Source organism: Ischnura elegans, chromosome 7, assembly GCF_921293095.1.
Source record: "Ischnura elegans chromosome 7, ioIscEleg1.1, whole genome shotgun sequence".
In the NCBI taxonomy this organism is placed as follows: Eukaryota; Metazoa; Arthropoda; class Insecta; order Odonata; family Coenagrionidae; genus Ischnura; species Ischnura elegans.
This window is the reverse complement of record NC_060252.1, coordinates 114,264,487-114,279,269: the sequence shown is the minus strand read 5'-3', so window position 1 is coordinate 114,279,269 and position 14,783 is coordinate 114,264,487. Positions and strand designations below refer to the sequence as shown.

The following is a 14,783-nucleotide window of genomic DNA, read 5'->3' as shown; positions in this document are numbered from 1 at the left end:
ACTTGCGACATGAATTTTGGACAAATGACGATAGGAGCGCACGAAGACAATCGTCCTTATGTAGGGTTCTTGGTGATCACCATCGCGATTACTGCGCAAAATGATCGTCGGCGGCAATTGTTTTTCGCGATCGCGATGAGGATTCCCATCGCTATTCTTCATCACTTGTCCGGTCGCTTTTTCCGTCGCTAATGCCGGGTCTACACTAGTAACTTAAGTGACTACTTAAGTTGGCTCTGTACTTAAGTTGGTAGTGTAGGTGTCATCAGCTTCATTTAAGTACACCTCCACTTAAGTCATCTTAGGACCCAACTTAAATTGCGTTGGCAACTGTTTCCGCACGGTTGAAGCTCTTCAAGTGTTGTAAATGGCACATAATACCCATCTCACTTCTGAATCATCCCGTTGATTATGTTCTAAGTTGTGCTGTATTCTATGATGTGGATATTGAGCGTTCTATTTCGTTAGTCAATTTCTAGTGTTGGGGTTATTAATTCGACGAATTTATTTTGTGGTGTTTCTAATCTTATTGTTGGTTTTATTCCCGTGAAAACTATTTGCTATGCCTGTTGCTCATGGTGAAACTCGATTTATAAAACTTAGAAACGTTTTAAGGAATTTTAAGACTGACAATGAGACGACAGCAGAGGATCCGGTAAAACAGTTTATTTTCCATGGTGTCATAATCGAAAATAACGTAAACGAATGCACTCATTAACTTCCCACACTGTTATTGAAACTATTGCATAGGGCTTTAATTTTAGTCCTAGGGATGCCGAGGGAGGTAAGATGTGGCGATTTCATTGGACGTGGGAGGAATTAATGGTTGAAATTTAACATCAATGGTTTTATTAAAGCAGTGGAATTTGACTAGCAATAAGTGTTTTTGTTTACGTTATGAATATGTCATTCCACGAAGTCACGCTTAGTAATTCTAAATTCCTCTGGCTCCATCACCTCTCGCCATATAGCGTTCCCTCAGGGACTGAAATCGGTCTTTCCTTTTAACCTTCTAAATCCAAAATGGTTAATTCACGGAGTTTGGAAGTTTATTTCAAATAATAGTCGCTTTGGGTCAAAGAATCACTAATTGCTCTCCTAGACCTTCATCTGTCAACATAACTGTTTCCCGATATAGACAATCACGGTGCTGAAGTCGACTTAAAGCTCAAGTGTAGCTACCGCACCACATTTAAGATTATATTTAAGTGAAGTCACTTAAGTTAAGTCTGTAGTGTAGACAAGGCATAAAACAGTCACTAAAACCCCATATCAGCCAATCGGAACGCATTCCCCTATGGAGCGATTGCAGCGCAAAGTTTGACAATTGTGGGAACGACATAAATAAACAAACACGCTGTATAATTTCGTGATGTGGGTCCTATGACATCGAGCTGTGATATTGGAAATGATGCGAAAAGCGACGTACAGTGGGGCCAAACACCACTTTAGACGGACAAAAGTCAAAAACTTTTACTAACAACCCTAAAATATTCATATATATGCTGCAAAACTCCCCCCTTTCATGAACCCATCCCCATTCACACTTCCTCACACAACAGTACCTTCGACCAATGTTTTTCCCTAACCTTCATTGAAGTTTTGCCAGAGAGGGCAACTATCATCGAGGTGAGGACTAGGGAGATGGCCCACATCTGGGTTGAAAGGGCGTTTGAAACGCCCGGGCTAAACATCGCCCATTAAAAGCCAAAACAAACCCTACCCTCCCTTTCCCCCCCTCTCCCCTTCCCCTTCTTCCACCCCCACTACCTCACCAAGGAGGGCGACTGAAGGAACTTACCAAAGAAGAAAACACTCACACGAAAAATAAAACTGAAAGACTTTCGCGGTTGTAGCCGCTTCATCAGTCAAGGAGAGATTGAGTGGGGAAGGAGTGTGTTGGAAAAAGGGGAAAGGTGGGGGGAAGAGGGGAGGGGTGTATTGGGGCGGGGCTAACTCAACAAGATACATTCAGACCAGGGTGCTTGTTGGCTTGCAAACGCCAGATGCATGCCAATTCGAGGGTGTGGAGATTGAGGGGCGAGTCAGTGGGTGACAGGGAGGCAATGATAGAAACTTTGAAACATAGATTAAAGATGGAATCATGCGAAAAACAATGTGTGGGGACCGGGAGAGATGCGTGTGGAGACGACGGACAACAGGAGGCGCGGTGATTATTTATTCTGAGGTTGAGGGGGGTGGAGCATTGGCCTATATAAAAAGCGGGGCAGAAGTTGCATTGAAGGAGGTATATGATGTTGGTGGATGTACAGGTGGTGGAAGGAGATATCGGGAGGAATTTAAGTTTGGAGAGGAAAGAGGCTGGGGGTGGAGAGAAATTTTACTGCGACGAATTGTCCCCGCCCAGTTTTTTCGGGACATATGATTTTTTTCGGATCTTATTCCGGAGGAGGGGTTCGGGGTAACCCCTTCTCCTGAGAGCATGGTGTAAATTTGAAAGGAATCTATTAAGGGAGTCTGGATTATTACATATTCTGTGACCACGGATGGAAAGAGAAAAAGGGAGGGAGCGTTTTGTATTTGTCGGATGACAGCTATTGTAGTGTAGATATTGCTGTTTGTTTGTGTTTTTAATATGTACAGATGTGTGAAATTTATTTTTTGTGAGAAAGATGTCCACATCAAGGAATGTGACATGAGTGGAGGAGGAATATGAAGTAAAATTTACAGATGAAAATGAATTGAGGCAGGAGATGAAAGTGATTAGGGATTCCATGCCATGTGGCCACAAAAGAAAGATATCATATATGTATCGGACCCAAAGGGTGGGTGTGAGTGGGTATTGGGAGAGAAAAGACTGTTCTAGGCGGCCAAGAAAAAGGTTTGCATAGGACGGACTGAACCGGCTCCCCATAGCGCACCCCCTAGACTGTGTGTAGTGATTGTTATTGAACGAGAATGAATTGTGTTTCAATATTATCTCGGAGAGGTCGACGAGAAACTTTGTGCTCGGAATCTGTTCGAGACTCGGTGAGAGTAAATTTTTTCCAGTCTGCCACCTCCTCCATTTTTTTGTTATCCGTCCAATCTTCTTCAGATTTGTTCATTTAGGACGTTTTATATTTTTTACTTGACTGTTGTTTTGAGAATAAGCCCTAAACTGACATTTTTGTCGCTAGCTAACCCATACTTCGAATTATTCTTTCCGTGCCAAGATTCATCAAAGCAGGAGTGATAAAACTGTGGTGCTGGCTTCGAAGTGAAGGGAACTCATTTCCAAAGCAAAAGATTTTTAACATATTGTCTCCGGAGAGTCTCCCAGGTTCCTGCTGTAGTAGTATTTAGGATATACAACAATTTTCACTCGTCTACCTGTATGATCAATTTGGAGTATTCCAAGTGCTAAACGTCGCTATTGCTCTTCTGACTGTTGTTGCTCTCCTGTAGTGTATTTTTTTACCTTGGTAATCGTCAGGAAATGCCCTTATAACTTAATTTATTTTGCTGAATACCTTCCGCCGCATGTATTTTGTTGTCAAGAACCTATTCAAGCGAATTCGATATACCGGAGAAATTGAGTTCAAAGTTAAAAGGCTAAAGTCACATCAGAAGCGCGGCACGCTACCACTAGGCCAAATCGCCTTTAGACAATAGGTGAAATATTTAAAATTAAATTCAACGTGACCATATTTTTCAATTTTTAAATGCTTTTTTCTCCCAAACCCGGGCGTATTTGGACAAAACCCTTCAACTGTATTCCTATCTAAGTGTCTACTTTCAAATAAAAAAGGTTTCACCTTCTTTCTTGACATCAGTTAGGCAAAGTCTCCTTGTAAGTTTGCATGTACTTATTTTCCAATAAAGAAAGAACGAAAATGTTGCATTGAAGATGTAGTTTAAACTTTCAGAAATAAAATACTATAAAATATGGTGTATTGCGCGTAGAGAGTGAAAAAGTACTAAATTAGCATTCCGGAATCGAATAAGTACACCTCAGTTGAACGGAAATAACCTCTTCGAGCACTTCATTCACTACAGGGTTTGAGCCTCGGGAATGGCCTCTCTACATTTAAAAAATCTCAGCCCTTGTGTAGAAAACTTCACCGCTTGTATCTATGAGTAGACAACATATATAATGCATGCAAATTTCATTTATTACAAAATAATAATATCTTAATGGACACTGTTTATATTATAGTTTACCTGTTGCTATGCGGCCATTACGGCCGGATGGATTCCCTTTCGGCTTGCCATGCATAGCTAATCTTTTATGATAAAACTATTTTTGTAACTCGATGGCAGCTGATTTCTTTTACATTATTTACCTCATTCTTCAATTAATAATATATCTAAAAATCACGTTACGATTCCGTCCGATTGTATAACTTTTCTCTAATTAAATAAAACTTTTCATCGTGAAAAATCAACGACGTGCCATTCATGATAATTAATTTCTCCTAGGGTATTTTCACCAAAATATAAATAGCAAAAGCAAATTTATATTTTCTATACTTATTCCAATTGATTGCAAGTTAAAAAAATAAAATCAAAGGGACCAGTGCACCGTTATCATAGTTTAAAATCGACAGTCCATTTTGGCGTCTGTGACTCCGGGACCAGTGCTTCGCTTTTCTCTCACTTTGACACTTATTTCTACGCGAAGGTGCACACATACCAACCCATGAAATACACTGTTATGCAGTTTAAACATCCTATTACCCAACCTAATATTAAAAAAAAACCATTTCTGAACTTTCATTTTTGTCCACTTAAAGTAGGGTTTGGCCCCACTGTGCGACGGCGGGAGTGACCGTGTGATTCAGAAAAATGATCACAAGAGCGATTGCTTTTCGCGACGGGAAAAGTGATCTCGATAGTGATTACTTTCGCGACGAAAAAAAATGATCGTGTGATTCAGGCTTTAGCTTAATTATAATATAATATCAAAATATGTTGTTACTGTGTTAAACAACTAAAATATTGTTACCATGTTATTAATAAAAACATGAACGATATCACAGTTCATATTTTAACATCTATTACAATTAATTTATATACACAGCAAGGTTCACACTCAACCGTGAAAACCTTAAAACCGTGAATAAGCCGTGAACTTCATGTACCGGGAAAAAAACATGGAAATAGCCGTGAAATTCGTCGTAAAACCTTAAAAACCTCTCAAACTCGATTGTAGATCTACGATTGACGGATCAAAGGAAAAATCGATATATCGATCATATTTCAAGGTCAATCACTCGCAGACACTGCCCTCGCATTTATCTGCACACGTATATTCAAAGCGCAAATATTTGGTCCGTGTGTGTGCCATGACGACACACAGACCTTAAGGCTGTGATGATTGGAAGATTATTGACCGAAGTGTTTATTAACCCTGGTGAAACATTCCACTGCCACTTCCCTGCCGGCCTCCATTTTCCCATTCACAACCTTAAGTTGGCCCTGAATGTTGCTGATGATAGGTGACGTCATGCATTCCTGGCATTTATCGCGTTTGCTATATTTTTAGTTAACGTGGGGGCCAGTGATTGTTATGTGATCAGTATTTCTTCCTAAAATAGCTTATCAACAGACCGTGAAAACCATGAATTTAATAATTTAGTTAGAGTGGGAACCCTGCACAGTAATTTGTTGTTCACCACTGTAGCAGAAGAAGTAACTTTAATCACCTCTGTATCTTTATTGTAAGCAACACAATCAGGTGGAATTGGCCATTTAAGGCCCTGGAGGAAATGTGGGTACCAAGACTGTAACTTCCAATGCTTTTCTGAGAAACTTCCTGTGATATCTCCTCAAAATAAATCACCATCATATTATTCTAGAACCCACTGACCTCTAATTTTTGTCTTCAGTTAAACAAATGGGTCTGCATTCAAGTTGGCATCTTTAGCATATTTCTGTCCTGAAAAAATTTCATTTGTACTGCTTGAACTTTATTCCAAGGCTTTACATACTTTGGTGATGGTATAATTTATACGATCTTCTCCAGGAAATTTAAATATCAAATTTAATTATTTTACCTTGATCTTTGAGCGGAATTCTGAGGCGACTGCTGCAAATCCTGGACAGATTGAATAGAACAACATTTTCACCCTCACTACTTAGCCTCTTTACATTCAATCAGTCCCTTTCATACTTTTTCTTTTATTCTTTTCCTTCGTCGGTAATATTTTCTCATTGTTTTTTTTCTTAATTGATTTATCCTATTCCTTTGAATCTATCACACATTTTCTGTAGTATAGCAGCATCAGTTGACTCAGGTTTACCACCACCATTTAAAATCTCAAAAGGTATAACATATCTAATGTTAAAAGTTTCAGGCATTAATCGGTGCTGTATTTAACGTACTTAAATAAAAAACATATACATTTGATTATTTTCTGACCTTTGTCCCCTCGTAGTAATGAGTCACAAAAATAATACGTGTTACAATCACTTGTGCTCTGGAACATATGAAGTGCCGGCTCAAGGCAACTGTAGATTCTAATAATGACTAAACATTTAATCGAAACAACTATCTCAGTGATTTCACACCTGTGGTCTACCACACAGTGAGCCAAAAGGAACCAAGAGTTCCTCCTTCCTGCCTGGAAGAAATGGAGATTATTGAGGTGACAAGTTCTAATAACACGTAAGAGCTAAACAGTGATGTACTACCGTTTCCCTCGCCTTACTTTTTCTCACATTCTCCCTCTTTGCACCTTAAATTTCACTTGTTATTCTGTTTACCACAATACTTACTTTCAACCACAGCTCCCACTCCGGTGTTACATTTTAATCTTATTACACAAACCTAATTTCTGGCTCTTCTACCAACCAATGCCAAACCCCTTTTATATCCTCACCTAAATATTCATGAGTGCCCTGAGCGAAATTTTTTGTTTTAGTTGTTATAGATCCAAACTTTTCTGGCCTAAGTGCAAATATGGCTTCATTTTTTTCTTTTAGAGTTAAATATTATTATCATTTAGCTATTTAATGATATAGTAAATACATTTTTATGTTTATTGCACCTTAATTTGTGTATTGTATGTAACTTTACGTACGGGACAGAAAGATTTTGAACACTTGGGTATGTTTAAATTTATTTCGTTTTTTTACTACATTATAATCATTTTGTTTCACACAAAAGCTGTTTAGAACATCGTATTTAGAGTAGCTACCTGTCTAGAAACTTGATGAAAAAGGAAATTATTTATTTTATGTTACGTACGGCAAAATTAAACAATTTGTTTTTAAACACTGTGTTTTACTAATATATAAATGCAAAATAAATAGAAATTGGCGATAAAAACTCTTATATGGTACTATAATGTGATATTATTATAGCAAATACAAGTACTTACAAATAGCATTTACTCCAGCCTTGGTAGGGCAACACAACCGATAGAAATGGTAATTTTTGAACAGCTGATGGATAGACGCCTTTGAACTAAGATTACCTAATTGTTAAAAAATATTTGACTGGAATTCTTAGTAAATACTCTTAATATAGTGTCATAAGAAAACGATCATGACGTATTTAGTTAAATTTAAAACTTTTTTTCCAAAAGTTACCTATTTTCATGGAATGGCTATACTGTGCTGTATGTCACAGTTATTTCAATTGTAGATAATGCGAGTCATTCATTCTTCCTATTTTTGTGTCTCGTTATATATGTAACATGACCATATACATTGACCGGTTAACGCCCTTTCCCGAACAAAGTACTAAATATTAGGTTTACTTTTAAATTATTGATACGCGATCTCTTGCTAGATTAAATACTAAACTATGAACTATTAAGTCGTTATGAGTGATGTTCGACTGCTTTGATTGAGTGTTTTTGACGCTGCGTTGCAGATCTGTCCAAGGCGCAGCGGACGCTGTCGACGCGACTGCAGAACTTCAACTTCGAGTGCATCGGGACGACGCAGACGGAAGACGAGGCCATCATCTCGGGGTCGCTCCGAAAGTTCGGTCGACTCATCGCCGACATCGAGGACGAGAGAGACAGAATGGTGAGCGATACATTCTTGAATCCTTCCATTTAAATGCATCTGAATTTCGCGATGAATTAAATTATAGTTTGGGATGTGTGTGAAGAAGCGGGCTTTCGTCCGCGTTGATCCGTTTCTTCTGACGACAGTTTCGCCGTGGTTTGATTCGGCTTCACATTATGTGGGTACTAACTCAGTGACCAGACGGAGTGGCGGAACTGTCATCCGAAGAAATGGACCGACGCGGAATCAAGTCCGCAAGACATGCATCTTCACAGACAAACACCCGCGGAAGTCTACATATCGATACCTCCACTAGCACTAGATGAGCGGATTTGATTCGCTGGGCGATTGTTGAGCGTTTATGCAGTGGAGGTATCGATATAATTACGGGTTTGACGACAATTTATGCTCATTTTTATCAAATGAATAACTTTCCATTCCGTGATTTCATTCGCTATATCGCAAGTATTATTTTACAATTATTGTGAATCAATGATTCGTCTGCATTCATCGCCACGGTGGGGACATTTCCCAAAGGGGGGGGGGTGGGAGGGGGCAGCATGTGTAGGGAACGGCGCGGACGCGGCTTTCCTCCATGAATGAGCCTATACCTGCCTGCTGCCAGAGCGCAGACGCTGCTTTTGACAAGGAGAGGGCGTCGTCGTCGTCAAATGAATGTAATGCATTTCCCGCCTTCCCATCCGTTCGTGCCAATCAACGATGCCCATCAACCACAAAATGCGATCTAATTTCGCTCCTTGCCCATCACAGATGCCTTCCATTGCCTCTGATTATAATTCTTACGTCCTCGGATGCTCTTTACAGGAGAGACTTGTAACCCGGACTAATGTGAACTGCGGAGTCTCTCCAGGTTTGTGAAATGACATGGCAAAGGAGCGAAAATATATTTGCGGTTACGCCCTTATTACTGAAAAGAATATTAATTTTTTTGCATAAAAATTTCAAAGTACAACTTAACAATACATGGTAAACTTCAAATGTTTAAAAAACTCAGCAAAAACGCGGACCGTGTTCCAATCGGCATTCGATGTACGTTCACGAGGATTTTCAGCTCTGCCAGGGTTTCTGATTGGTCGGGAATCGCGCGTTTTCGGTATCTGGGTCTCTTTCGAATTAAAACTCTGCTTCTATAGCTTACTCAATTCTCATCGAGTGTCCTCGTCGATTTGGTCGTTTTTAATTTCTGTTCGCATCAAATCATTTATCTAGAATTACGTCATCATCTCGTAAATTTCAGGGTGCACAGTTTAGACCTGTGTCGAAAATGGCACGTAGAGCTATTCCATAGAAGAAGGCTGATTTCTCTTGCCACTTAGGTTGCCTTTTAACACTTTGCTTGTCATTGACGTAATATTACGTCCTGCTAATCCTTCTGAGGATTGCCATGGACGTAATATTACGTCTTTCCATTTAATTGGCTTTGTATGCGTGTAGCCGTAATATTTCGCCCGTGGTACTTTTCCAGTTTACTGCTTAGGGGTTCTGTTTTTTTTTTCAAAAATCAACTGCTCGATGGAAAAAGAGTTCACTTTATGTCTTGAGGACGAAAAGTCCGCTGTAGCTACCGGCATCCTCATCTTAGGCCACTTAGTGTGAAAATCCTTTGGGCCAAAAGTTCGTTGAGGGTGCATTGACCCTTTTTGTCATCCAGGATTTATAATGCTTTGCTTGGAACAATGCTTTTTTATGATTTCCATGCTTTAAATAGTTCAAATTGAGCGTATTAAAAAAATATTAAGCATGTTATGGCGGTCCATCATATGTTGCAACTTTTTTATTTTTCAAAAACAGTAGGTTTTCATTGCTAAATTATATATTTCAAAATTAGAAATAAATGTTATTCAACTCATTCATAAAGAAGAGCAAAGTCCATTTTTTTTTTAAATGCACATCGATATAAATATATTTTTTAATGCTAATGTTTTAAAAATGTACGAAATAGTAAAAATGGCTGGATTTTTCAGAAGGGCTTTAAATTTAGCAGCCGGCACTCAAAGTGTTAATCTGTTTCCAAAAATATTCGCGGTTCTGTGATGAGTGCAATGCGATCCGCTATTTGCCAACACTTTGCATTATAATGTTTGTAATTGCGAGGAATATCATTATAAACAGTTATGAATTTCATAGATCACTTATGCATCAATTTCGGATGACACCCTTAGTTATTCCTATATTTCCCAATGAATCTCGGATCACTTTGTCCGTCAGCCACGCGAGTGGTGTCTTTTGAAACTCATTTAATACATGCGCGGTGGATGGCAACACATTTAGAGACCGATTTAGAGGCTCGCCCTATCCTCTTTTGTAATATACGCGGGCCCATAGCTCAAATATGTAATAATGATTTCCACCTAAAGCTTTTTCTTGGTTTTCCTCCACGGAATTCTTTCCTTGATGTGGCCGTGTTTGGATACGTTCCGATGGCTTAAGTCCCTTTATGATATGCTTGGATACAATTTTTAGAGTCTTTGTGGCTTAGATGGTGGGGGCCGCGTGTCGACACATGTCGTACTAACGAAATAAAGCCTCAGAAGTTTATAAAGTTAAGGTTTCTGTTGTGAAAATTGACTTCCACTTATATTTTTCATTATTAATTTCACATTTGAGCAAATACTGATGTAAAATTTCAAATTGGACATGCACTCAAATGATGACAAGGGCCTACTGAAATTTAGGCTGAAAATTAGATCGAGGTGATCGTAACTTGCTTTTGAAGGAGCTGGAATAATCCACCGTCGCTCCAACGATACGACGAGATGCTTAGGTGTAAAGCGTCGATGTCGATGGACGCTTTTGATGTTTAAATTGCCTTTCCATAATATCCTGAGGAAAAGTTGTATTTCCTCAGTCCTTGCCATACATCGTTCATTGAAGTTCTTATACGTTCGGGAAAAACATTTCAAGCATTTTTTTCATTTTTCCTCGTGATATTTTGCAGGTTTTAACACAATGCTAATATCACGTTATGGTTGCAAAGTTTTCTGCTCTTTCTTTACGAATGAAAATAGAACTCCACTGTAATCATTATCATAAGTAAAAAATCAAATGCCTCAATGCCGACGACTAAGTTGTCCCTTCTTCCGCTTAATGTTTTTAGGAGGCTTCTCTTTTCTCCCACTCTCCTTAGCACTTCCTCGTTACTCACATCCATTTCATCTCTTCATCATCCTTCAGTAGTACCACAATTCGAATGCTTCAATTCTTGACTTCTCTGCTGCTGTCAACGTCCAAGCCTCGCTTCCATAGAGAAAAATACTCCACATGTAGCATCTGATGAATTGTTTCCTTACTTCTACGCTTGCATTCTCAGCTGCCAGAAGATTCTTCTTCTTGTAGAAAGCCCTCTTCGCCTTCACTGTTCTACTTAAGATTTCTCTCTTGCTACGTCTATCGCTGATCAATCAGAATATCCCGTCCAGCTTGTTTTCCTGGCTTAATTTTTGTCCTAGTCCTGTATTTTGCTGCATACTGATGTCTTAGTTCTCTTTCTGTTGATTTTCAGCTGATATCTTGGCATTGTCCTTTTAATGTTTATCGGAGTCTTCTTGAAATTATTCTCCCTCCAGTCTCTGGCTGCTAAACTCCGCAATTCATTCTTAAATGTTTAAGTATGGAAATATGTTTCGAATTTATTGTTTAAACGTGTCCACTGGGATAGTGAAAATCCTCTCCGAAAGCTCTTTATGTATTCTCTAAACTTAAGATTATTAATTTATAGTTTATGGATGTGCTCATTTAATACCATTTTCTACGATTGCGGTTCAGGCATGTGTGTTTCACACAATTTATTAATATATTTCAAAACATAAATTTCCTGGAAAATGTATGTGAAAATCCTATGTATTTTGCCAGAAGTAATTAATACATATTTCGTAAAAAAAGAATAAATTATGTGAACGTATGGCATGATCTACGCCGCAGATAGATTTATCGTCGTGGAATTTAGGCGTTGCATTTATTAAATAATTTAAGCGAACTTATGTCATTAATCAGAAAGCAAGAAGTCTGTGAGCTTTTCGCCATTTTCGCTCTTACGACTGGTATTGAGTTGTACTGTATCTTGAAAAAGAATTTATTGCGCGAATGACCTTGAAAGCAGTGTAGTATAATGAAATGAGAAAAATTAGCACGAAAAAGTGATTATTTATTGAGTGTAACCACCACATGATATTGTGTGTTAATCCTGTTTACCCATTCAGTTCAGCCAATTTGGCGTAGCCGTAGTTTATCGGCGTCGGAGCGTTGTTTTCAAGTTTTCTCTTTAGGGTATGCCCTTTCGTTGAAGCTATTTTCTGTAAAAACTTATCACCGAGAAAGTGGGAAAAATTTCACCATTTTTTGTGCAGTCCCAAAGAGCTTCCCACGAAGGGGAGTGCAATCAATGTCAAATTTGTTGCCTTTTCTTGCGGGCGTATATTCCAAAACGATTCTAATGTTTTGTAGTGTTAGTATCTTTTTTTATTTGATAGTTTTATTCCCTTAGGGCTGGTAATGAAAGTAATGTGGAGTGATTTCTCGAACAGCTTTCTATTCTAGCTTGGTACCTACCTACTAACGGTGAAAGTGCGTTCGTTTCAAGTTAACTGCAAGCTGGAAAAATTTCTCGCTTTAGAATTAACATTAGATATGTCCGCCCGTCTTTTCCTGAGTGATATTCTGCTACACACCTCACTATTTCTTCATGCTTTCATCTCTGCGTGTCGAGTTTTCTGCTTTAAAACGTGCATGTGGTTTTAATGAATATGATTATGTTTGTATGAATAGCTATTTATTGGGTCGAAAATTATCACTTTTCCATCATTAAAACTTAGTGTAGTTCGTTACTTATTGTTGCATTTACTCATGGCTGACTCCTCGATCATATTAAAAATCAATTTCTCGGTGTGGTCTGTGCTTATATGATGCATGAATGTACCAAGGTATCATTTTTCATCGTTAGTATTATTTCATCAGTTTATTTTTTATTGCGTGTTATTACGTGGCCGGAATATTTTTATTTGTAATTAGTGGAATACGTTGTACAACAACCTCACTTTACACTGTAGGTTCTCGTGTTTGCATTATTTGCGATCTTTTTGGTTAGAAAGGTCGCGTTGTATACTGCGACTTAAGTCGAGTTTTCCTTTATTTTTTCTTATGAGAAAGTTGTAGTTTGAAAGCGTCCTTCTTCAAATATTTATTGTGCGAGTGCACTTCGAATGAAGAATCGGCAGAGGTCCTTCGTAGGTTAGCCTTCTGAATCGTATCGTCAACACTTTAGCCCGATAAATAATCTTTCAGATTGATCTCGTGCCAACGTACATTTTGCGGACATAAGTCTGATGTTGAAGAAATCGTCCATGTGTTTCATTTGTGCAAATTTATCTTTCGCGATCAAAATATTTATAGCAAATAATTTTCTCTTTATGTTACTAAAAAGGCTTCGCTATCATTGACGATAGATATCTGGGAAGGTCTGTTAACCAAGGTTCCCACTCAACCGTGAAAACCTTAAAACCGTGAATAAGCCGCGAATTTCGTCCACCGTGAAAAAACCTGGAAATAGCCGTGAATTTCGTCACAAAACCTTAGAAATCTCTCAAACCTACTTGTAGAGCTACGATTGGCGGATTAAAAGAAAAATTGATGTTTCGATCATGTTTCACAGCGGAGTCACGTGCAGATACAGTCCACACATTTATCTACACCCGTATATTCAAAGCGCAATTATTAATTGGTCCGTGTGCCATGACAGCACATTGACCTAAAGCCTGCGGTTGGAAGATGTTAATCCTGGCAAAAAATCAGGCACTTCTTCACTTCCCTGCTCCCTCCATTTTCCCCCTCACACCCTTTAGCCGGACCTGAATTTTGCTAACGGTAGGTGACGTCATGAGAGAGAAAGCACTTTCATTGCTGCGCTTGCATTCAAGGCATCTGTTGCGTTTGTTACATTTTTAGTTTACGTGCGGCCGATGATTGTTATGTGATCAATATTTCTGCCTAAAACACCTTATCTAAAAACCGTGAATTTGATGACATTTAAACCATGAAAACCTGGAAAAAACCGTGAATTTTGTGATGTAGTTGGAGTGGGAACCCTGGTTAACAAAATTGTAAAAGTAGTAAATATGGAAAGGTAATTCTGTGACTGCCCATGGACTTCATATTAGTTTTTGTTAAAATTACTAGATTCACAGGCATATCCACTGATTCAACAATTTTCATGTTTTATGCTAGTATCGCATTAGGAACGTGAATGTAAAAGCGAATTTTTCAAATTCTATTTGCTGATAATGTGGCACAGAAATCGTATTCATGTGGCGCTCCGTCGATTAAGTATTATTAGAAGACGTGCTTCAATAAACTTGGCAAATGAAACTACTTCGTACTTTCCCCACAGCATTATAAGAATCGAATCGAATCCGAATGAATGTGTCGTTACGTTTTGGGGAGCCAACTCCCTTCATCTCGCGGTACTTTCAAAGCTGCGAGGAAGGCACAAAGTCGTCTCATTTACCTTGTTTAAAGTTAGGAATTTCCACGAAATATTGCCTCATTTTTTTATTTAATTCGACACATGCTTCATTTCCCTGGCCGACGGCATGGCAAGTGCTACTTCAACATTTTTCTAATCTCATTTTATTATGATTTGACTGTTATTTTAATTATAAAATACGCGAGTCTATTCAAACAAAACATATTGAAAATTTCTCTATTAAATAGTATCCAATACTTAATATCGAAGGATATCATTTGGCTGTATCATTTTTGAATATTATGTTTTACAAGCTGTAATGAAGTACTTACTTTGAACGGCT

At 38.4% G+C, this 14,783-nt stretch overlaps 1 protein-coding gene across 1 annotated transcript in view; it reads left to right on the top strand.

Moving 5' to 3' along the window:
- LOC124161920 (rho GTPase-activating protein Graf-like) overlaps positions 1 to 14,783 on the top strand; it is a 162,987-nt gene that overhangs the window by 8,412 nt on the left and 139,792 nt on the right. Inside the window, exon 2 of the mRNA XM_046538181.1 lies at positions 7,823 to 7,980. Coding sequence (XP_046394137.1) covers positions 7,823 to 7,980 — 158 coding nt within the window. The remainder of the gene's footprint in view (positions 1 to 7,822; positions 7,981 to 14,783) is intronic.